This window comes from Chelonoidis abingdonii, chromosome 7 (genome assembly GCF_003597395.2).
Source record: "Chelonoidis abingdonii isolate Lonesome George chromosome 7, CheloAbing_2.0, whole genome shotgun sequence".
Classification (NCBI taxonomy): domain Eukaryota; kingdom Metazoa; phylum Chordata; order Testudines; family Testudinidae; genus Chelonoidis; species Chelonoidis abingdonii.
In genome coordinates, this window is record NC_133775.1 from 66,675,992 (window position 1) to 66,699,748 (window position 23,757).

The window sequence follows — 23,757 nt, forward strand, 5'->3', positions numbered from 1 at the left end:
GGGCCCCGCACCCAGTGAGAATCTCTTCCCTGGCTAGAGACACCTTTTTAATTTTTACTCACTTGGCAGCACTCCGGGTCTTTGGCAGCACTGGGGGGGGGTTGGGTCCTTCGCTTGCTCTGGGTCTCCAGTGGCACTTCGGCGGCGGGTCCTTCAGTGCCACCGAAGACCCGGAGCGAGTGAAGGACCCACCCCCGAAGTGCCACCGAAGACTCGGAGCACCACCTGGTGAGCACAAGCCCCATGTGTTTTTTTCACATTTTTTTTTTTTGTCATCCCTGCTAGGGCCCTGTCAAAACTGTTTGAATTGGGCCCCACACTTCCTAAAGCCGGCCCTGCTGGCAGAGTCTGAGAGTCCCCTCTGCACATGCCAGGTACAAACTCACCAGGGGTCTGAGTTTCTGGCCTCAGGGGTCACCTGCTGTGTGCTAGCTGTGGGGTCACTCAGGCTTGGACCTGTGTAAGGAACATGTCTGGAGTTCTGCAGGACAGGGTGTGCATCTACACCATGCCCATTGCACCAAGGGAAAGGCTCCTTCGCCCCTTTGCACCCTCCCCTCCCGTAGCTGGAAGGCAGGGGGAATTCAACAAGACAGAGCTGGGGCAATTCCAGTCATGCAAGTCCCAGCCCAGCTGCTTCCCAGAGTTTCTGAGCTGGCCCACATGGACCTCCTGCCCCAGTGGAGCAGCACAGTGGGTAGTCAGGGCCTCTGGTCCCTTCATCTGACAGCACAGTTGTGGGGCCAGGCCACTGGGTGTATGGCTGAGGGGATCTAGAGTCCAGAGAGCCCTCCCCTAGGGGGAGATGTGCTGCCAGATGGAACCCATTGAAAAGGGTTGCTCAAGATAGAGTCCTTGACCTGGTTTCTCGTTCGGTTCCAGCTGTCCTGGACTTTCTCCCTTCTCTGACGTCAGCACAGCTAGCCCTGACAATGGCAAAGATTTCCTTAGCAGATCACTCTGCCTGCATGTCTCTGGGGAAGGGACCCTGCAGTTTGCCCATCCCTTGGGGAAACCATCTTTTAGCAGGTCTTACAAACGTGGAGCCTCCCATCCAGGAGACTAGTGATCTAGGAACTGGAACTCAGAGTTAGCCAGACCCATGGCAGGGCCATTGGGAGGTAATAGGATCAACCTGCACCACCTAGCGCAAAAGATCTAATGCCTGGTGCCCGTTGCCCTGGCATGGCAGGTTTTGGGGTTAGAGGCCCTGCTTTCCACATAGATCAAGTGAGGCTTGGGCCTCAACACCCTTCCCCCATCTCTGATCATTGCCGGACACAAGTAGTTTAGTTTGGTTTCCTCCTCCCTCAGGAGCAGTTTCCTCCCTCACGTAGGATCAGCCCAGGGGTCCAGCCTCCTCTAGCTGAGGGTGGCCAGCCCCAGCTGCTTCCGAGGTCAGGGAGGGAATAACCTGCCCAAAGGGTTAGTTTCCTCCTGACCCCCATCACCTAGTGGTTGGTTTATAGCCTGCATGGGAGGGTCTATGGCCCTGATGGTTTTGTCCCCTAGTCAGTGTAGCGGTGGATGTTCTCATTAGCCCTATAAAAGTCTAAACCTATTTTGAATACTCCTAAGAGCTTGGGCTCAGTGAGATCTAGTGGCAATGAGTTCCGCAGACAATGTAAAATGTATTTCCTTGTATCAGTTGCCTTTCAATTTCTTTGACTTTCCTCTAGTTCCTGGATTGTGAGAGTGGGTGATCAGGAGCATGTCATTTACCTTCTCTGAGTTGCTCAGCACACCTCTAGCATGGCCCCCTCATCCATCTCCTCTGGAAACCGCACAGGGCTAGCCTTTTCCGGCTCTCCACAAGGAAGTCATTCCAGGCCTCTGACCATTTTGCAGTTGCCTATGAAGCCCTCTATTTCTGCTCTCTTCTTTGGGACAACAGGAGTGGAGTACTGTACTGTACTTGTGTCCAGGAGAGCGCGTCCCATTGGTTTATATAATGGCATTGTTCTAGTCTCAGTATTATTCTTCATCCCATTCATTCTGCATTCAGCCTGTTCTCCCTCCCAGCTGGGAGACAGTCCAGCCCCAAATTGTACCACTGCACCATATCCAAGAGAAGGCTGTGGAGGGACCTGATAACAGTCTGCAGACATGTTAAAAAGACAGTGATCAGCTGCTCTCCATGCCCACTGAAGGACGGACGAGAAGTGATGGGCTTAATCTGCAGCCAGGGAGATTCAGGCTAGATATCAGGAAAAAACTCCTGACTGAAAGGATGTGTCATAGGGTGCTCCACTAACCGCTGGTCTGGCGCCTCTTCCTGGTTGCTCTGGGGATTAGCTCTCGAGGCTGACGCCCCTGTCTGTGGTTTGCACATTGTCACTCCGACTTGGGTCTGTGACTCCTCTCACTCTAGAACCCTCAGCATCCTCTTCATGATTTAGCCCTCTCGCTAGGTCAGTCAGGGTTCCCCCTTCCAGGTTTCAGTCCATCAGCAGTCCTAAGCAGTCAGCCCATTCACTGCCCCAGTGCCACTCCCTCCGTGGCTGGCCTGCCCCTTCCAGGTTCTGGTCCTGGGACCCTCAGCTCAGCAGTTCTGGGCTCTGTCCTTTCTGCTCCTTCCCTGGACTGCTTCCTACCACACTGGTTCCCCTTCTCTTTGGGTGTACCAGCTCCAAGAACCCTCCTCCCAGGGAGTGACTGCCCTTTCTCTGCAGCCCACTACCTGGCTTTATACGCCCTGCCTGTCCCTGCACACCTGAGCCTGTTCTCTAAGTAGCTGCCTCCAGCCAAAAGCTCCCCTGTTTACAGCCTAATTAGCTGCTGAGCCCATCTGGCCCAATTCTATTCCTGGAGGGCCAGTGTGGGGATCTCACCCCATCACAGGATGGTTAAACTCTGGACTAGGCTCCCAAAGGAGATTGTGGAATCCCCATCATGGGGGGTGGGGGGTAGGGTTAAGAACAAACAGCTGCCAGAGATGGTCTATGACTAGGTTTACTCAGCCCTGCCTCAGCGCAGAGAGCTGGACTTGATGATCTCTCGAGGTCCCTTCCAGCCCTACATTTCTATGATTCTAAGATACAGCCAGATAATCCCAGGTCCAATCCTGCTTCTGTTGGTGTCACAAGAGAAACCTGCAGTGAGTTCTCAGGGAGCAGGGGCAGGCCTCATGTATTTAGACACTGGGAGTGGCTGCTACATTGACAATCTGACAGGGGGACCTGCTTGGCCTCTGCCATCATGGCCCAAGTGTATAACTACCAGGCATTGCTCAACAACACATCTAGCTCACCAGCCCCACTCCATAGTCGGGTGAAGAATGCCACTGCAAGAGTCTTTATTCAAAGCTGACCTAACAGCTGCGGAGACTCAGCAATTACCCGCCAGCATGGAAGCAGGTCAGCCTGCACCCAGGGATTACCCCTTTAGGACTAGCCCTGCCGTGGTCCTGCCTTTACATACTTTCTAGCAGGTACTAAAGGCTAGCTCACACCAGGCTTGCAGGTAGTTACACAGCATGGGAAGAGAGAGGGGCACAGGGCAAGTACTGCAGTAGGATCCCACGGGGTCTTTGGTCAACAACACACGGACCAGGCCGATTCTGCAATTGTAGTTGTAAAGACACATTTTCTGGGAAGGGAACGTGGAGCTGAAAGGGTAGCAAGACATTTACTGGGCTTGCCCTGGGAAGCCGTCTCCTCCAGGGCGCAGCACCCCTGCTCAGTGGGCAGGTTAGTTCCCGGGGATCAGTGGAGGGTGGCTGGCCCATTCTACCATGCCCTTTGCTCGGCAGCTCTGCTCCTCGCAGCATTCCAGGGCAGTGCTGTTACATCAGTGTCCGAGACAGGCCAGCATTTCTAAACTCAATGGTCCAAAGTCCAGCTCGTCAGGCCATGTGCAGACACCTGGCTTAGTGGCCTAACTCCCATGGGGCTGCCAGTGACAGAAGCAGAAAGTGCGGCACTCAGCATTTCTGGAATCCCATCCACTTGCCCAAATACCCATGAGCTGAGCTTTAGGTGCCTGCATCTGGCAATGCTGGCTTTGTTTTGCACTCCTGTCAGCGCTGCAGCCCTATACAGCTCAGGGAGAACAAACAGGACCCCTCACAGGGCCTGTATCAGCAACAGAATTGTTAACTCAGGCCACTTACGTGACCCCATTGTCATCAAATCCTTCCCCCAGTTACACAGCTACACCCCCACTGGAGGCAAGGGGTTGCCCCTGTGTACCTGGCAGCAGCATGCAAACTTAGATTGCAAATTCTTTGCTCAGATGCACAAGCTGCTGATGGCAAGAAAACAGAGGATGGGAATAGGATTGTAGCTGGGCCACAGTTTGCTCTAAACAAATGGTGACAACAGCAGCATAGGAACCCCTCACCCCCCCTCACCTTACAACCAGGAAATGGGGCAGCAGAGTTGCCAACCTCAAACAGTCAATAAATCGTGAGCGAGGCTCAAAAGAATCATGAGATTGGCTTAGAAAATCATGAGATTTGAAAGTAAAGCTATTTAGAGTTCTTTCTATATTGGCCCTCTGATGTTTGAGCCTCTGGCATCACATTTTGAAGCTTCTCTCTGCAACCAGCAGGGCCAGCAACTTTTTTGAAATACAAAAGCCAAGATTCACTCGTGTGGCTGTAGGCTTTAAGACAAACACCAATTATTGTGTAAAACTTGCAGTCAGATTCACAAGTCGGTGATGGGCATCCCATCTAAATACATTTCAATTAATATACATTTAAAAAAAAGACATACAGTGAGGGTTTTACAATTTGGGTACAGATCTGATTGTTAGAAGTTATATGGGGTAAAAAAGACACATTGCAGCCATTCAGTGGACAGATTTGAGCTCACTTTAAAAGCCATCAATAACCTACAGATGCTCCCCTGACCCCACTCCCAAAGCGTCCATTCCCAGTGAACAAGCCACAGACTCTGATCCTGCAAATGCCTTATGCATGTGAGTAACTTTATACATTGTTGCAATCCCACTGGAACAGGACTGGGCCCACTGGCTTCAAATGGGACCCACTCACTGCTTGCAGGATCAGGACCTGGGGAATCCGGATCTGCTCCCACTGAGGTCAGTGGGGCCCAGACCCTCCTGGGAATTACACACTTCAATGCTTTTGAGGATCTGAGCCTGGGTGTTTGACCACTGGAGTAGAATTGGACCCGACATGTAAATATAACATGTAACTGGCTGCAGTCCAGTTAAAGAAACAGAAATTTGAATCCTAATGAATTATGTTTTTGTCTGTCTGTTCATAGATTCCAAGGCCAGAAGGAACCATTGTGATCAACTAATCTGAGCTCCTGTGTAACAGCCTGTTGAAAACCCTCTTTCCTCCTGGCCAGCCCCGCATGGGCCATGGGGAAGCTCACGACCAGTAGATATCAAAAGGGGCTTTGTTTGTTCCAGAGGGGTTGCTGGGTGTGACTGGTAGGTCACATCGACTTCTAACTGGGGAAGCTGGACCAAGCATGCCCTTCCCAATTGGAAGCTGATGATGGGAGATATCAGAACTGGCCTTGATTTTACAAATGGGTCAGTGGTGGTCAATGGTGGGAGGGACAAATAGAGCGACCAGATGTCCCAATTATACAGGGACAGTCTCGATTTTGGGGTCTTTTTCTTATATAGGCTCCTATTACCCCCCACCCCCGTCCCGATTTTTCACATTTGCTGTCTGGTCACCCTAGGGACAAATCATGTGGATTCTTATCTGGAAGGCAGCATGTTTTTTTGTGTGCAACTCACCCATCTCAGACAAGAGTTTCCTTTGCAATGGCAGAGATGGACAAATCGCCTTTACTGGGGATTCCTTCTTGCCATTCCTACTGCTCACAGCATTTGACCTTGTCACAAGCACCAGGAGTCAAGAACGATGACTCTTCCATGGCATGGAGGAGAAAATGGAGCTTTGGAGAATCTGGCCCCAAACTGGCCCTGGAGCTCTGGCCCTTCCATTTTTAAGGCAAGAGGTAGAGAAGGCTGTCTAGCCACAAAACAGAAATTCTTAACAGCGTGCTTTGCCTCGTATCATGGCAAAAGTGATTGGGAGGAACATTGGTTCCTAATCCAGAGGGACCCTGATCTCAGTTACACCCGTGTACTGCTGGAAGGACACTGGTGACCTCAGTAGAGTGACTCCAGATTTACCAAGGACAGAATCTGGCCCTGGTTGCCAACTGTCAGATGCTTTCCCATCCCTTGAGCAGTTTTCCAACTCACTTTGCAAGAACGGGCAAGCAATGGGTGTATGGCACTTGGAAGGGGGAGGAGTTGGCTAGTGTGAAGCTACACACCCACCCCAAAGAGCTTTGCATAAGCCCAAATCCTGCCAGGACCTGAACCCCGGCAGCCTCCAGGGGCTGGTTTTCAGCCAGAGGAACCAAGTCCCAGAAGTCTTCAGTGAGACTGAGAGTAATAACATTCCTACCATAGTTCTAGTCTCACAACCCTTCCATGGGAGGCTCTCTCTACAGACACAGGATGTGTAGGCCCCTGCCTGGGAGGGAGACCTTATTAAACCCAATTTGCAGACAGACCAGCTGAGGCCTGGGTGAGCTGAGCTGCTGGCCAGGTCCCCCTTCCTCCCTTAGCCTGAGGCAGGCTGTCCCCACAGGGCAGCCCATCTCCAGGGGAAGGGCCCCTCCTGTGCCATGCCTCCCTCCATTTAAGGAGACAGCATGTGGGTCCTGCTGTGCAGGGAAGCCCCAGCCCAGGTACTATTGGGTTTCTGGGAAATGGGCGGCCTTTGCACTGCTAAAGGATCCCGCCCCCCAACCTAAGGGGAGAAGCCACAGGACCACAGAACTCCACTGATTACAGGGGACAACTAATAAAAGAACAGGGACAGGAGTGCGGTCAAAGGGTCATAAGAAGGTAACCTGATGGGGACACTGAGCAGAGAGCCCCAGACAGCGCCCACTGCTCCTTGAAGGCGTCAAGGGAGCCAGTGGACACTGCCCAAAGGAACTCTGCATGGCTACGTGAACGGACCATGGATCGGAAACAAGCCCCACAGTCACCGGAGTCTCCATCAGCCAACCTCCTCTCCCTGGTGTAGATGGGCAGTTTAGCCAGGCGAGGAGGAGGTTGACCAGGAGATCCCGTGACTTCGTGGGGCCATGGATAGGAAGTGTGTAGAGAAGGAGGTGAGGGGGAAAGTACAGCCAGAAATGCAACAGGAGATTGGTGAGGAGCCGGTATAGGGGCTGCAACCTGGCGCACTCTAAGCAGACGTGTGCCAGGGTCTCCTTTACGCAGCAGAAGGGGCAGGTGTCTGGGACAGGGGTAAAATGCGCCAAATACACGCCCGTGCTCACGGCGCCATGGAGGAGCCGCCAACTGATATCCCCAGCGGGCCTTGGGACCACGGTAGAGTAGAGGCTGGCCCACCGGGGCTCCTCACCCTCTAGAGGTGGCAGGAGGACCCGCCACTTTGTGTCTGGGCGGGACACGAGGGTGAGGAAATGAACGGTATGGAGCACTAGCGTGTAGAGTTGTTTCCTTGGCACAGTTTGAAAATGGACTGGCTGCAGATCGTGCAGCCGGCTTGTGGAGAAGGGGCAGGGGGGCCGATCGGGTCTACAGGGCAGGGGCCCGATGAAAAGGTCAGGAGGGCTTTCCAGCCCAGGTGCAGGGCAAGCGGCGGGCTCCTGAGCGCTCTTACAGATCCCCTACCGCCCGCTCCCCGGCCCGCGCCGGGATGATGCGACCGCCGCTTGCAGGGCAGCGCAGCCCCGCCTGCTGAGCTGGGGGAGGCAGGGGCGGGGGTACTGCGGAGCGGGGAGAGTGACAGCCCGGGGCGGGGCGGGATTAGGGAGATCTGCTGAGCTCAACACTCAGCCCCCGAATTGCTAAACGTGCAGCCGCTAGTGTCTGACTGGCCGCAGCTCTCCGCAGCTGCTGCGCTCGCCATGGCCTTCGCCACGCTGAGCAAGGTGCTGCTCAGCGACAACCTGGACCCCTGCTGCAAGCAGCTGCTGCAGGCCGGCGGCATCCAGGTGCTGGACAAGCCCAACCTGAGCCGGGAGCAGCTGCTGGCGGAGATCCAGGTGCGGGGAGCAGGATGGGGGCTGCTGGGGAGCTGCCTTGCTCGGTGCGGTGCAGGCTACGCAGAGGGCGCGGGCTGCTCCCGGGTGCCAGCCGGCCCATGCCCGGCACAGGGCCCCCCGAGTCCTGGCTGGCTCGAGCTCCGTGCAGCGCTCCCCGCCCCGCGCCTGATGCAACAGTCGCGTGTGTTTGCGCGGGGACTCGAGGGCTGGGCCGCGGGTGCCGCGAGCAGGAGCTGGGGCGATCGTCCAGCCAAGGGCTGCAGAGATGGGGTCGGGTCCAGCCTCTGCTGAGGAGCCCTGCCCGGCCCCACACTGCCCCAGCCAGAGTCCCCCAGAACCAGTGGGCCCCTCAGCTCCCGTGCCCAGGGTTGGGGCTAGGCATGCTCAGCTGGCACGGGTGGGGAGAGAGGCTCCAGGAGAGAGGTAGGGCCCCAGCTTGGGGCAGAGCAGAGGTTTTGGTGTGACCAGGGGCAGGAGGAACAGGGGCTCCTACAGTCAGGACAGCCAAGGCTCCCCACTGTTGGGATGAGTGGGTCTCTGCCTCTGGGGCAGCAAAGCCTTGGGGTGAGGGGGGTCAAAGTCAGACTGGAGCCATTGCTGAAACCTCGCCCAGGGACAGGGTAGAGTCTCTGTCACTTTGCACCTGGCTTGGGGCGTCTCTGTCTGAACCCCCGGTTCTGGGCTAGAACACCTGGGGTGGCTCCCACACCAGCTATACTGGGGTCAGGATGGCTAGGGGCCCTTCTGGCCTTACGACCCACAGCAGAGGGCGAGGGGACCAGTTGTTTATGGAAGCTGGGGAAGGGCTCTGGCCTCCTTATCCCATCCGCTCCGGCACTCACCCTTTCAGGACTGTGATGGGCTCATCGTCCGCTCAGCGACCAAAGTGACCGCAGACGTCATCCAGGCTGCCAAGAAGCTGCAGGTGATCGGGCGGGCGGGCACCGGTGTCGACAATGTGGACGTGGAGGCAGCTACAAGAAAGGGCATCCTGGTGATGAAGTAAGAGCAGTCTGACTCCAGGACAGAGCTGCCTCTTCCACACAATGGCTGTGCTGGCCCTGGCAGCATGTGTCCAGTTTCTGCAGGGTCAGGGCACATGCGTGTCTGAGATCAGCACTTGTATGCATGGGGGCAGGGGGAGCATCTGAGCAGATCCAGGATTGTGGGCATGATATGTGGGCAGATATGTGGGCATGTGGTACCCCTCCTGCCACTCCGTTACTTAGAAAAGGCTCCAGGGAATAGACAGGAGCTGAAATGGGCACGGTTCTGTTCCCATTCTCTCTGAGCTGGTCTTGTGGGATTCTTACAGTGGGGGGGCTTGTGGGGGGCACAGGGGTCTGGGTCGGGTCCCAGAGGTTTAGCAGCGCATCTGGAGCTGATGGCGCTCCTGGATGTTCTTCCTAGAGCCACGTAACATTTTTTTATTCTTAGTTTTCTGCTGAAAAATGCAGTTTTTGGGTCAAATTCAGCAAATCAATTCAGGCAGAAATTGAGTGAAACTTTGAAAACATTTTGCTTTGACTTTTGCAGTGAAGCCTTTTGACTTTCTGTTTTGAAACAACTTCTGAAATCCAGCTGAACTTGGTTAAAAAGCAAAAGTTAAAAAACCCTTGAAAATTAAATGACGAATTCGTTTTTGAGTCAAACAAAATGTTTTGTTTTTCTGGGTTTTTCATGTTGGCCATCAAAGCGACAGATTGGTTATTCACTCAGCTCATGCTCCAGCCCCCGCACTGCTCTGATGGGCCACTTGGGGGCACAGGCAGTGAACAGATTGTGCAGGCCCCCAGTAACCGATCCCAGCTGCAGAGTGTATGCAATGGGACACGGGAACAGAATGAGATGCTGTTGGGGAAACACAGCTACCATGGGGATGCCGAGGGTTAGAATCGACCCAACCCTGCTGTTCTGCAGGAGGGAGAACGTGGGGGGCCACACAGGTGGAAGAGACTGGTGCAGCAGCTAGATGTTGCAGGCTGACGTGACAGCAGCAGACGGAGCCAGCTAAGCATTGAATTCTGTGCCCGGAGGCCCCTGGCATGGGAGTGACAGTATAGTCAGTGCAGCCAGTTCAAAACCATCATGGCTAGGAATGTTAGCAAGTTGCATGCAGGCTGAGTGTCCGCAAGCAGCACTGGTGGCCAGAGGCCATGCTCTCACAGGGAGGGGAGCCTGGCTTTCCCAAGCCCTGGGAAAGTGACTGCAAGGAGCACTCCCAGGCTTGCCCCCTGGGGCCATCAGGGCTTCCCTGTCCCCAGTGTCTGTGCTAACCCCAGTGTGCTCTGCTCTGCCCTCAGCACGCCCACCGGGAACAGCCTGAGCGCAGCGGAGCTCACCTGCGGGATGATCCTGAGCCTGGCCAGGTGAGCACATCTGCCCCCCTGGGGAGGGCGTTTGGGCAGCTGGTACGCCCAAGCCCCTGTCACTGCTTGGGAATCTCAGGAATAGCCCACAGCCCAAGTGCCCCATACTGTGCACTGTGCTCTGCCACATGCTGCTCCGGCTCATCTGCACTCTGCCCCACCTGCCAAGCATGTGCCTTCTCCCAATGGCCCCACCCCCCCTGCCCTCAGCATCCAGGTTGCACCCCACCACTGCCTCAGAGCCTTGGACATCCAGCTCTGACCTGCTCTAGGCACAAAGCCCAGGGCACCAGCTCTCCATCTCCTCCACTGATACATAAACCCTGTCTCTCCATCACCCCTGCCAGCACAGAGCTTCCGAACCCACTGCCTCCAGCACAGGGCCTCGGGTACCTGACTCCCACCCACTCCCTAGCACTGCCAACCACCCTGCACAGAGCACCAAACATCCAGCAACCACTGGCTCCCCATCCCCTGCCATGTGGCTCTGAGCTCCTCACCCAGCAAAGAGCCACGAGACTCTGCCATTGATCCAGCCCCTACCTAGAGCCCTGGCACCTGGCTGTCCCCTGCTCACCATCACTGCCACTGGCCCCTGACTCCAAGCTGCCCAACCATGTGCCCAGTTCCTTCCATGGCCCGCGACTCCCACACACCAGCTGGGGCTGGATGAGAAGGAACAAAGCCACAGCCCTGTAACCCTGCGGAGCATGGACACTGGGCCATGTCGATGCCCACAAAGCACTCTTGCCCCGCCGACCACCCCTGGGGCTCAGACACTTTGCAGAGCACTGACCCTGCCATGGGCATGCCCCGTGCCGGGGCCACTGACACAAGGAGCCCCCCTACCAGGCCCTGCAGCCCCCTGGGATGCTGGAAGCCCACATGGGTTGGGGATGGTCCTGGGTGGCTCAGCCAGGGGCTGCAGGCTTTGCTGACCACTAGGCTGTTGGTGTTTCAGGCAAATCCCCCAAGCAGCTGCCTCGATGAAGGAGGGGAAGTGGGACCGCAAGAAGGTAAGAGTCCAGTGCCATCTCCATGGCAGTGCTGGGGAGAAGGGGGGGATGGGCTGCCCTGGAGCCAATGGTCACAGCCCTGTCTACGTTCTGCTTTAGTTCATGGGAATGGAGCTTCACGGGAAAACCCTGGGCATCCTGGGCCTGGGCCGCATCGGGAGAGAAGTGGCCCTCAGGATGCAGGCGTTCGGGATGAAGGTAAGGGAGGGAGCAGGGAAGGGAAAGGGTTAAACTGCCCAGGGGCTTGGTTGGGTTGGTGAGGTGCAGGCAGGTCATGCCCGGAGGGGGGTGAGCAAGGGTTAACATGCCCCATGCTGCTCCTCCAGTACGCACAGGGAGTGGGGAGGAGGGGATTAATTCTCCCTCCAGCAGGGGAATGGAGGAGAAAGGGTTAATCTGCTTCTCCATGCAGCTGCAGCCCTTGGGGGTGCTAAAGAGGGGCCTGCCCTGTCTGTACCTACCTGGATCCTCTCTGGGGACATGGGCGTCTCTTGTGCCTCAAACTGCTGTGACTATGGAGCCATGCCCAGCCAGGAAAGGCAATGGGGGAAGCTCTCCTTAACTCTGCCCCTCATACTCCTACGCCACAGCACAGCCAGGAAGGCATGAGCAGCTGGGAAGATAGAGACTTACCCTGTTAGCCAGCAGTGTATGATGGGAAGGCCGGGAGCACAGTGCTGAGACTGCGGGGGAAGCTCCCTGTGCCTGGGTGCCATGTGAATTCCCTGGCAAGAGTGAAGGGGTGTTCGTTACTGTGCGGAGAGGGCACCGCTTCAGGCAGCAAAGGCAGCCTCCAGCGAGGATGCAGCCATGGCTCAAGCAGGACTAGAGCCCAACCAGCCGGGACAGGGCTCTGGGTCTGCTTAGTAAGGAGTGCCGAGTCATGGCTGCCCCTTGCCCCCTGTGCATCGGTAGCTCTTCCCCCTTCCACCCCCAGAGGGGCCCTACGGTGGCCCCTCCCCCAGCCCTTTTGCCCACTGGGCTTTTTCCCTGATGCACCTTGGGAAGGACAAGGGGCCCCATTATGAGGGCTGTCCTACTGCCCAAGGTCCCCTTCCCCAGGGCTTGAGGGGCCTGTCACCCAAAGCTGAGGAGGCCAGCTCGGGCTGCGAGTGACTATGGCTGTGCTTAGACCATAGGGTACGATCCCATCATCACACCTGAGGACTCGGCTGCCTTCGGTGTGCAGCAGCTGCCCTTGGAGCAGATCTGGCCCCTGTGTGACTTCATCACGGTGCACACGCCGCTCCTGCCCTCCACCACAGGTAGGGGAGCGGGGCCCAGAGCAGCCACGCCAGCCCCTGCCTCTCCCCTCTGGAGGCCGTGGGATTAACAGGGGTGGGGGCCGGAGGTGAAAACAGGCCTTGGGGGAGAGTCAGATACAGCCCCATGCAGAACAAGCTGGGGGGCCCATAGCAGGAGATCTGGATAACTGTGGTCAGGGGGTGGCATGCCGGCAGAGCTGTGCCAGCGGGCAGCAGTCAGGGGGATGGTGCATTGGCAGAGTCATGCTGGGGAGGCAGAGCTAGAATGGCAGGGGCAGCAGTCAGGAGGGTGGCATGTTGGCAGAGCCATGCCAGCCCAGTGCACAAGCTCCCATCCTCCTCCTGCCAATAGCAGAGCCCAGCCAGAGTGAAGGGGGGTCGTGTCATGCTGACTGCGGGCTTGCAGCTAGGCTCTCCAAAGAGAATGCCCCAGCAGTGAGGTGAGACAGAGGCAGGGGGATGGGATCGCAGATCGTTGGGAGGAGAGCCAGGCTGGCTAGCTCGTTGGCAGGCTCTACTCCCCCTTAATCCCCCCGTTATCTCTCCCCAGGGTTACTGAACGACAGCACCTTTGCCAAGTGCCGGCAGGGTGTGCAGGTGGTGAACTGTGCCCGAGGGGGCATTGTGGATGAGGGGGCGCTGCTCCGGGCACTGCAGTCTGGCCAGTGTGGGGGGGTCGGCCTTGACGTCTTCACTGAGGTAGGTAAATGGGGCCCTGGGCAAAGGCGGGACCCAGAGCACGTTCCCCCATGGAACTGCCACAGCAGATGGGCGCCCTGGCCCCAAGCCAAGGCCTGCTGCCCTGGGACGGGGGTGGGCACAGAAACAGAGGGCCCATCCCAGCAGCAGGACCTCGGGCCTTGCCTGGGAGGCGCAGAGGAGCCTGCTCCTTGTTTTCACCACGTTGCTGCCCAAGGTGGGTCACTCCTGGTCCATGTAATGCTCTTGTAGCTCCTTGGGGGTAGTGGGTGCAGGGCCCTGGTTCGTTCACTGACTGTGGGCTCCACTCCACCAGGGCTTGGAGCCCTGGGCCAGCTGCTGGGTTTGATATCAGGGTTTAGCTGCTTGGAGAACATTATGTCCCACCCCAGAGTGAGCAGCCACCCTCGCTGTCACCCTGAGCCCGAGGCCTGTCGGCCTGGTCTGACTCTGCTTCCCCCTACCCAGCTGTGATGCTCACTTCCCTGCCCCGTGGCAGTCATCCCCCACCATGCAGAGCCAGCCCCCCCCACTCATCTGCACCCAGCTCTGTGGAGGAGCTGGGACCCAGCCTTGCCAGGCCCTCAGAAATGACCCATTGGAAACTCTGTAACATTCCCAAACCAGCCTTAATTCTGCCCTCTGCATGGGAGTGAAGACTCCCCCACCCCATGCAGACCATACGCATGGGACACCCCCCCCAGTGCCAGGTGCTATGTCCCTGCTGTGCGCCAGCTGCACCATCCCCACCTGCATCAGCTGTTGGGACCGAAACACCATCCCGGCTGCTCAGCCAACCCACAGACCAGGAGCTGTGCCCAAGTCTCCACCATACTTGGCTGCAATACTCCTTTGGGCAGGGCCACTCACCCGGATGGCAGCTTGGTCTAACGGGACAGGCTGTGTCTGCAGGAGCCACCCCGGGACCGAACTCTGGTGAACCATCCCAATGTGATCAGCTGCCCCCACCTGGGCGCCAGCACCCGGGAAGCACAGAGTCGCTGTGGCAAAGAAATCGCCCTTCAGTTTGTGGACCTGGCCCAGGGGAAGGCACTGGCTGGCGTGGTGAGTGAGGGGGCATGGGGAGGGACGCAGACTGTGGGTGAGGATGGGCGCTGCCCTAGCCGAGCTGCCAGCGAGCAGACAGCCCAGCCAGCTAAACATCTCATGCTACCTCAGGTTCTGCCTCTGCTCCAGGACTCAGAATGTGTGTGGCCTAGTTGCTAGAGCACTGGACTGGGACTCAGGAGACCTGGGTTCAATTTCTGGCTCTGCCAGCTGGCTGACCTTGGGCAAGTCACAGCCCTGCTGTGTGCCTCACTTTCCCCATCCGTACAATAGGGGTAATGCTATTACCATCCTCTGTAAAGTGCTGGCAGATCTCTGGATAAAAAGCACTTTACGGGAGCTAGCGAGTGGTGTTCTCTCCTCCCATCAGCCCACTGTGTATTCAGCCCCTTTTCCTCTTCCTCCCTCTGTCCCCAGGTAAACGGCCAGGCTCTCAGCAGCGCCTTGGAACCTCAGACCAAGCCCTGGATCACCCTGGCTAAAGCCCTGGGTGTGCTACTGCAGACATTGGCCAGCCCAGTGAAGGGAAGCGTGCAGGTTTCCACACTGGGTGAGCTCGCAAGGCTGGGCGGCTGAGAACCCAGCTCCTCGCACGGGGTGGGGCTCAGCTGGTGCACTCCAGGAGCTGGGCAGGCAGAATGCTGGTCCTGTGTCTCTGCCCCTGTGCTGACACAGCAGTGCTGCAGAGTGAGGGTGCTGAGCAGTGCCAGGGCTGCCCTGAGGGAGGCAGGACAAGGCATGTGGTAACTGAAAGTACATCTACACTGCATTGTGGTCCCGGGCTTGGCGTTTCCAAGCCCATGCTTGAGCGTCCACCCTGCACTGTAAACCTGCATTAACAATTCCTGGAGCCAGGTCTCACCTGGCCATACTGCATTACGCAGACCTCCTGGATTGACCTGTGTCCGCACTGCAAAATGTCGGTTTTACAATGCAGTGTGTACATCCCCTAAGGGCCCAGGCCAGGGACAAACCAGCAATATTCTGGCTGCTCACCCCCCTGTCTCCCCTTTGAGGGGGAAGAGGAGAGCTGGCTGGAAACTTTCATCAACTCGTTTTGATGGGGAAAATGCCATTTTTGTCTAAATTAAACACTAAAAAAAATCACTTTCAAGAGTTCTCACAAGGGGAAAATTTTTTGTTTTGTAACATTTCCAAGTTTTTTTTTGCTAACTTCAAACCTTTGAATGTTATCAGAGGGGGGTTTTGATTGTTATATTTGTACCTCATGCACTGCTGCTATGGCCTCATTGTGAAATGATGTACAAACGTACCAATCAAAAACCCCATCCAGTAAAACTGGAAGAGGTTCGGAAGTCGTGTCGTGAACCAATGCACAAACAGAACACTTCACATTCCCCAAACACTCTTCCCAAAGCTGTTGGAAATTCACATTTCACGGGAAATGTTGAAAACATTTGTTTGTTTTCAGTCAGATTTGGAACAAAAATAAATTTAGAAATGTCAGAACTTCCCACAAAATGGAAATTGCGAGTGTCCACCAGCTCTAGGGAGGAGCAGAGTGGGGCTTGGTGGGGAGGTGGCTGGACCTGCCCTGGCTTCACACAGTGTGGTGAGGGAACTGCAGCAGGAAAAGGGAAGCCGGATTGGGGAAAAGTCTCCAGGAGAAATGGCAGACACCCTCTTGCTCTGGGGTTATAAAACCAGGTTAGCCGAAGCTCTGAAACAGAGGCTCCCAAGCTGGGAGGCAGTGGGAGCGGGTGGACCCAGGGTGCTGGCTGCTCATTTTCATTCGTTACTCTGCTCCTGTCACTTCTCCAGGGGAGCAGCTGCTGGAGCTGATGGGATGAGAGGCATAGGCACCAACTTTCCCCAGCACCGGTGGGTGCTCATGCCCCCTCCCTGCCCTGCCCCCATTCCAACCCCTTCCCCAAAGTCCCTGCCCCAACTCTGCCCCCTCCCTGCCCCATTGGACCCCTTCCCCAAATCCCCATCCGGGCTCTGCCTCTTCCCTGAGCGCGCTGCGTCCCCCTGCATTTCCCCCCCTCCCTCCCAGCTGCACAAAACAGCAGTTCCGCAGTGCAAGCCCTGGGAGCTAGGGAGAAAAGCGAGCACGCAGCGTGCTCAGGGGAGGAGGCAGAGGTGAACTGAGCGGGGAGCTACTGGTGGGTGCAGAGCACCCACCAATTTTTCCCCATGGGCGCTCCAGCCCCGGAGCACCCCCAGAGTAGGTGCCTATAATGTAAGGTGATGGCGACAGGCAGGGTTAGGCTATGCGAGTGGGAGGGGAACTGACGTTTGGCAGGAAGCAGTGGGAGGAGACTGACACGGGGTGGGGACCTACAGCGGCTGGGGCTCTGCTAGCGTGTCTCTGTGTAACCCTCGTGGCTTCCTGTGCTCCCAGGAGCACCTTTGGAGAAGGCCGGGAGTTACCTGAGCCCTGCCGTGGCTACCGGCCTGCTAGAAGGAGCAGCACAGAAGGATGTGAACCTGGTGAACGGCCTGCTGCTGGCCCAGGAGGCTGGGCTGAAGGTACGCGGCTCGCTTGGGACCCCAGTCACACACCCAGGAGTCAGTGCACATGGAGTCCCCTCCCTGGGTCACTTCACTGGGCCCACCTGGCATGAGGCAAACTCTCCACTGGCCTGTCTGCCAGCACCAGAGCCCACCTCTGTTTCATCACATCCCCCAGCAGACACTCCCTGTCCCTGCACTAGCAGGACACTCCCCCACCCCTTACATGTAGGCAGGGACACCTGGCATCTGCTGGATGGTCTCCTCCTGTGGGTCACCTAGAGGGGGCCCTGACAAGCCCCAGCCCATGGCTAGCACCAGCTGAGTGTTCTCTGGCCTGCAGCCCCCACAGAAGGTGAGAGGGGAAGGATGGCCCAGTAGTTAGGGCTCCAGAGATCCAGGTTCAATTCCCTGCACTGCCACAGGCTCCCTGGGAGACCATGGGCAAGTCACATTGCCTCCCTATGTGTTGATTCCCAGCTGTACCCTGGGGATAGCTGTACCTCCCAGGGAGGTAGAAGTACCATTGCAATGGCATGGGGCTGCTAAACTGTCATCTCCTCTCTCCCCTTCAGGTCACGGCCACTCATAGCAACGTGGTGCCAGAGCTGTACAGCAGTGACAGCCTCCTGCAGGTCACCTTGCAGGGGACCCCCTCCAGGCTAGTGGGCTCAGTCCAAGGCAGCACCCCCATCCTGCAGGAGCTCAATGGAGCCAACTTCAAGCAGCCAGTTCCTCTCACCGGCCACCTGCTGCTCTACAGAGCCAAAGCTGCCAACGCCAGCACCCTGGCCACAGTGATTGGTGAGGAAAGAGTCCCCCACACTGCCCGTGCCACCCCTGGTCCATGAGTTACAGCTAGGCCCTGAATGTCCCACCTCACCAAGGGGAGGGCTGAGGTCCCACCCTGGCTGCTGCTGCTTCTCTGGGGCCAGAGTTGTGCAGGTTGAGTTAAGAGGCTGCAGGGCTCCAGGCAGCAGTTGGAGTTACCGAGGGGAGCGGGATGCTCTAGTAGGGAGTCCTGGCTCAGACAAAGCCTCAGTCCTGACAAGCAGGAAGGTAGGGGCTGCAGGTCCGTGATCTGCCTGCACCAGTGATGGGCTCCCAGTCTCTTGGACCCCATGGTGCCCTCCTCATCCAGGGCACTCGGTTGGCAAGATACAGAGGAGAGGGTGCAGTGGGGGGATTAAAGGGGAGTTCCTGGCAGTTGTTTGGGAATGGCAGGGGGAGGGTCAGGGGTTGTGAGAAGACTTCCTACAGATGTAATGAGGCCACGTGCCTCTGGCAGGCAATGGTTGCAGCAAGGGGTTGGGGAGCGACGGCAGAGGCTGGATGTTGCTTTGCCATTAAATATCCCCTGCCCCTGAAACGAGTTTGACAGATGATGGGCCTGGTGGCCCAGAGGACCTGTTTGTACCAGCCTGGGCTGCTTGGCCATGCTGGCTACAGGGCGGGCTGAGTTTTCCATTGATTGTGAGGGAAGGCCAAGGGCTGTCAGCCTCAGAGCCACAAGGGATTGCTGCTCTCACCCTCGTCCTGTCCCCACAGGGATGTTCAGTGGAGTGCTAAGTCGCGGCAGGGCAGAGCCAAGGGCTGTGTTGCAGCTGGGTGCCCTCGCCCAGCAGGCGCACAGCATGAGCGCTCTCTGCTGTTCCCATCTGCAGGGCTGCTGGGGAAGGCTCAGGTACAGCTCCAGTCCTACCACAGCTCCTGTGCTGTGGCAGGAGAACAGTGGAGCATCTTGGGAATCTCTTCGGCGGTCGGGACCCTCGGTGACGTGAAGCAGCATGTGACAGAGGTCTTCCAGCTCACGCTCTAGTCCTTTACAGCGAGCTCGCAGCTGCTTCCCAGGGGAGCTGTTCTCTCAGCAAAGCCAGGCCAGGTTCAAGACCAGCATGCAACCTCTCCCCTGGCAGCACTACCAGCCAGCAGGCTCAGCGGGGGCTGGTCACACCGTTGGTGGTTGTTAGGAAATCCAAGCACAGTCAATACAGCATTTGGGAGGAGAGCGTGTGCATGTGTCTTGTGTTCGGTGTCCTGCGGCGGTGCGGGGAGGGGAGAAGAGGGCACAGGGTATGTTTGGGATGAAGCAAGAGTTTGCCCACAGGGGGAGAAGATCTTTGCTCGGTCCGGTTCCCCTAGCAAGATCACTGTTGCCCATGGCACAGGCCAGCACTTTACAGCCCTGCCTTGGCAGCACAGACTCCAACCCCTCTCCAGCTGCTCAGATGCACCCAAAGGAGAGGGACCAAGGACACCTCCAGCCTTGGCCCCAGCCCCGGGATGGGGGACTATAAAAGGGACAGCTGCCTCCCAAGTTACCCCTTCTGGCCTGGGGTCCCTATAGAACAGCCCTGCCTCAGTTTACCCTCTGCAGGGTTCCTTAAATAAACCCCAGGCCTCAGCTGCATTCCCCTCTGGGTCGAATAGGTTTATATAGAATTCACACCACTACTCAGTGCTGGGGCTTCCCAAGCTTCCAGCTGCACCCTAGTTCTTCCTTGCATTTGGCAAACCCCTTCATGGCTGGGGTCTGATGTCACACACATTCCTGCAGCCTTCTGCTCTCTGCTGCTGGCTGGCTGCTGTATAGGCGAGGAGCCTTGTCTAAATTGCCCCTGAGCCCCCAGCTGCCTCTGCAGCTGGTAGCTCTGGAGGTGATTTAAAGGGCCCGGGTATTTAAAGGCCATGCCGCTTCCGGTTGAGGCCACATCCCCTGCTCAGGACTCCAGTGTACCAGTACGTCCTTTGTTACTTTCGCCCCCGGGAGTAGGGAAAAAAGTTTTGCCCATTTTTAACATGGTGAGAGGGCCATGGCACCTCCTCTCTCTCCCCCCAAGAGAGATTACGCAGAAACAACTGGCCCTTTCCATAGCAAATTTGTCACACAGCTCTTTCATGTCAAGCTCACGCTTTGCTGGACTTCAGCATATTCTACTGTAAAATTAGAGTTTGGCCCATTAGGAAACCTGGCGAGTGCATCTACTGCAGAACACATGCATAAGGTGATCTGCAAGAGGGGCTGAGCCCTCTTTTTCTCGCTCTGTAGAGAAGGCCTGACAGTGTTTCTGCCTCTCCCATCCCTAAAAAGGGGGAGGGGGGCATTCTGCAGAAGTGCACTTTTTTGTGTATTAGACTGCAAGGAGGAGCAAGCCTGCACCAGCCCTAGAGAACATTTTCCATTATACCTCTTGTTTTCATTTGTTTATAACATCATCAAACTAACCCCTCAGACTGAAGTTTCCCCAACTGGTCACTGCCATTGGTTAATTTTTTGGAAAAAAAAAAAAAATTGTCATCCTTTCACAATTAGGTTTAAAAATCTTCCCACTTCCTCTTAATATATGTAGACGTTTTAAACTCCCTTGAGCATCACCATCCCTTGGTGGAGGAGCATGACAGTTGGGCCAGGGGCTAATCATGCACTCAGAGGTGCTGCTTCAAATTCTCATGAACAGCTGTGATCAAGTTAGAGGCTGCAGAAATTTACCATTTGCACAGGCCCAGTAGAACTTGCTAGACACTTGCTCTTAGTTTCCCGGGCATTCTAAGTGCACTGAGCTGGCTCCCAATCCCACTGAGCCTCCTGCATCATTACCAAGCAGCTGCACAGATAAGTGCAGCATTATTTTTCCACCATATCCTTTGGTTGAGGGAAAGCGGCGCAGGGTTGTGAGCCTGGAGAAGACTGAGTTCTAATCGCAGCTCTTCCAGGCACTGGAATTAGTTGTGTGCACTGCACAGCCCAGCCCTGATTACAGAGCAAGATCTCCTAGTGCTAGCTGAAGTGACAGGGCAGGAACATTCTCCTCCATACCCATTTTGCAAGCCTGGGAGATCCAGATCTCAAATATGGCAGATCCCAGAATCCTTCACGTAACCATATTGCCTCTCAGAATGAATGTGCCAAATCTATGTGTTGGACTGTGAGGTCTCCAATGGGACTGATTCCTGCATAGCCAACATCACAAAATGCTGGAGGATGCAATAAAGAATGGACACCATATAAATGCAAAGAATAGTTAAACACAGCACTTAGACGCTTTAACCATTAGGCCACCCTCCTGTCCCCGGGCCAGGAATAGAAGTCAGGAGTTTCGCTTCTCAGCATTCTACTGTCTAGCACAGAGCTGTGCAGCCCACTGGTCCAGCATGTTTCCTCCCTTTTAGGGGCTCACACACACAACCTGAGACTCCACAGCGCTGTCTGAAGAACAGACTTACCAGAGGATCGTTGCCTCTGGTGGCAGGAACACTGTCACACCCTCCACACAGACAAGGGCCTCTCATTTAACTGCAGCCTATAGGTTTCCCTTCATAGTGTGATGTGGCTGTGTTTGCCCCCGCTTTTCATAATGGCTTTATGTATAAAAGCATATGGAATAGAAGGTAGTACAGCACTCTGCAGAGTGACATCGTCTGAGCCATTCTTCATAGGTCAGTTCAGCCAAAGGACAGCTAGCACCACCTATGAAGGGAGGAGCTAAGGGCCCGTGGGGGAAAGCGCTGAAGAAAGAAAGAGAACAAAAAAAAAATCTATTGAATTTTAAACCATCCTAGAGGAGAATTTCAAACAACCTACTGACAGGCTCTGGCTCTGTTCAACCTATATCAGCATTGCTCTGAAGGCTTATGGAATTTATTTCTTTTCAATAGCACCCTGTGGTTTGAGCTCCATTAAGTTCTGTTGGAGCTGGCCAAAGGGGAGAGAGGTGATCCTCACACACCGAAGTGATCACCCTGCCACTACAGAAATGTACTCCTCCAGCAAAGGGATGCCAAAGGGGAGGGACGGACTGAGCGCCTGGCATCAGAGAATGTCCTAATCTGGGCACCGACACAGCAAATGGTGTGAGGCTCTAACCAGGCACGTGGGGCTGCATTATCTCTATGGGGCCCTTCAGTCGAGCGTGCAGTCCCTGGGAAGAAGAACAAGTCTTTCTGTTTGCGATAATGGAGCCAGGATGTTTGCAGCTGGTGCAGTGGGAGCCTGCAGGCTCTGCGTTGGTGGTTCGGCCATTGCCTGGGGGTCTGCTCTGACAAGGCTGGGCAGGTCTACAGGGACAGAACAATAAGAGTGGATTAATTTTCAGTCTCTCTCCCACCCTTGATAGTAGCTCGTAGTCTTGGTACAGACCCCAGCTCCTCACCTGGGGCACCAGCCCAATAACTGCAGTCTGGGGTGGAGGGAGGCATGCTTTCCTCCTCCAGAACCCACCCAACCACAGCCACTTCAACAGATGGGAGCCAGCCCTCATTCTGGAAACTTGCCAGTTTGCTCCCCCCTCTGGTGAAGGAGCTAGCCCCTCCCATGACTCACAGTGCACGGCTACAGTCTGTTTGTAGCACACTTGCTCCAGGAGAGCTAGCGCAGGTATGTCTCCTCAAGCTGGGAATCGCCCCCCAGCTCCAAGTGCAGATAGGCATGCAGCATGTGCAGGTAGAGGGACCAGAGTCCTGGTGCCCCAAAGTGCCAGCAAAGCCCTCTCCCAGGGTCCGCCAGCCCCACCTAGCTGCTAAGACCCTCCCCCAGGGTCCTCCACCAGCCCCACTTAACTGCTAAGCCCCTCCCTCTGAGCAGTTCTGTTGAGTCCTGGCACTGGGTCCTACCATCCTCCTAGCACTGGTTGGGAATCTGTATGCATGACTTTCCGATAGAAAATACAGTTCTTGAAACTTTTCAGGTTTTCCCTTGTGAAAATCTAAGTGAAATATTTCATTTCAGGTCAGTTTGAATCAAATCAGAATATTTCAGTTTTGAACTGACCCAAAATGTTTAGTTCTGCAGCAGTTCAATAAAACATAAAACTGTATTTACATATTGTGGCACATTGCCTTATGGGAGTGGTAGTTCTGGCCCCTTTCTCTCCCATGGGCTCGGCTGCCAGAGCACTACATCTTCCATAAGGCATGAAATTCACACTCACCAAGCTGCGTGGTGGCTCATGGGAGTCACATGACTGGGTGCATTGTGGGAGATGTAATCAGACTAGGGAGCCTAGCCCCCTGTGAGGACAGGTGACCCCCCACAAGGCAATGCACCACTGTAAGGAAATATAGTTTAATGTTGAAATGACTCAGAATGAAGCATTTTGCTGTGAGGAACATTGAAAAGTTTTGCTTTGTTCAATTACACTAAAACACAATGTTTATATCTTGCTGTTCCATGGGAAATTCCAACCTTTTGTCCCATTTCAGGACCAAACCAAAGGTAGAGATGTCAAGATGGAAATTCCCAGATTCGCTCAGCTCCCCTCTGTGAGCCCCTCTCTCCAAGGGCATTTTCCCCCTACTAAGTCCTCCCTAGATTTAGGACAGTTGCACGTTGCTGAGTGAGGAGTGAGAAACTCAGGTTCTGTGCTGGCAGCAGCTGCTGGGTCCCTAGCACTGAGTAAGGCAGCAGGTGGAGCTGCCCTCAAAGAGCAAGTGAAGACAGAGAGGTGTTAACGCACATGCAAGGAACATGTGAAATGAGCAAGAAGAACTAGAAGAGCCCAGACTGACCAAGGGCCAGTCCCTTTCTGCATCTTGCAAGGATTTCACAGGACTCTAAGAGGGACTAGACCTTTATCTGGTTATCAGGGGTATCCAGATGTATCACCATCAATGACAAACATTTGGGAAGGAGACCAAACCTCCTGTCTCAGGGCATAAGTCAGTCTCCAGCTGCTGGAGACCAAGATGAGACCCAGTATCTATTGGGCTTCCGGGAAGTGGGCGGGTGAAGCCCGCCCACTGCTAAAGGATCCCCCCCTAGCCTAAGGGGAGGACTCACAGGACCACAGAAGCCCACTGATTACGGGGGACAACTAATAAAAGAACAGGGACAGGAGTGTGG

At 55.7% G+C, this 23,757-nt stretch overlaps 1 protein-coding gene across 1 annotated transcript; it reads left to right on the plus strand.

Moving 5' to 3' along the window:
* The first annotated feature begins 7,780 nt into the window (after positions 1–7,780).
* Positions 7,781–18,925, plus strand: PHGDH (phosphoglycerate dehydrogenase). The gene is made up of 12 exons (XM_032778321.2): positions 7,781–8,027; positions 8,878–9,029; positions 10,331–10,396; positions 11,358–11,412; positions 11,512–11,610; positions 12,545–12,677; positions 13,228–13,376; positions 14,289–14,441; positions 14,862–14,994; positions 16,810–16,937; positions 17,495–17,723; positions 18,584–18,925. The coding sequence occupies exons 1-12, from the start codon at positions 7,890–7,892 to the stop codon at positions 18,736–18,738; spliced, it is 1,590 nt and encodes a 529-aa protein (XP_032634212.1). The 5' UTR covers positions 7,781–7,889; the 3' UTR covers positions 18,739–18,925.
* Positions 18,926–23,757: the final 4,832 nt, after the last annotated feature.

Bases quoted from the DNA above. Each gene is read 5' to 3' on its own strand.
- PHGDH (XM_032778321.2), top strand. From the start codon at position 7,890: ATGGCCTTCGCCACGCTGAGCAAGGTGCTGCTCAGCGACAACCTGGAC. The intron at 11,611-12,544 runs GTAAGGGAGGGA...GGCTGTGCTTAG, and splicing joins TGCAGGCGTTCGGGATGAAG to ACCATAGGGTACGATCCCAT. The intron at 16,938-17,494 runs GTACGCGGCTCG...TCTCCCCTTCAG, and splicing joins CCCAGGAGGCTGGGCTGAAG to GTCACGGCCACTCATAGCAA.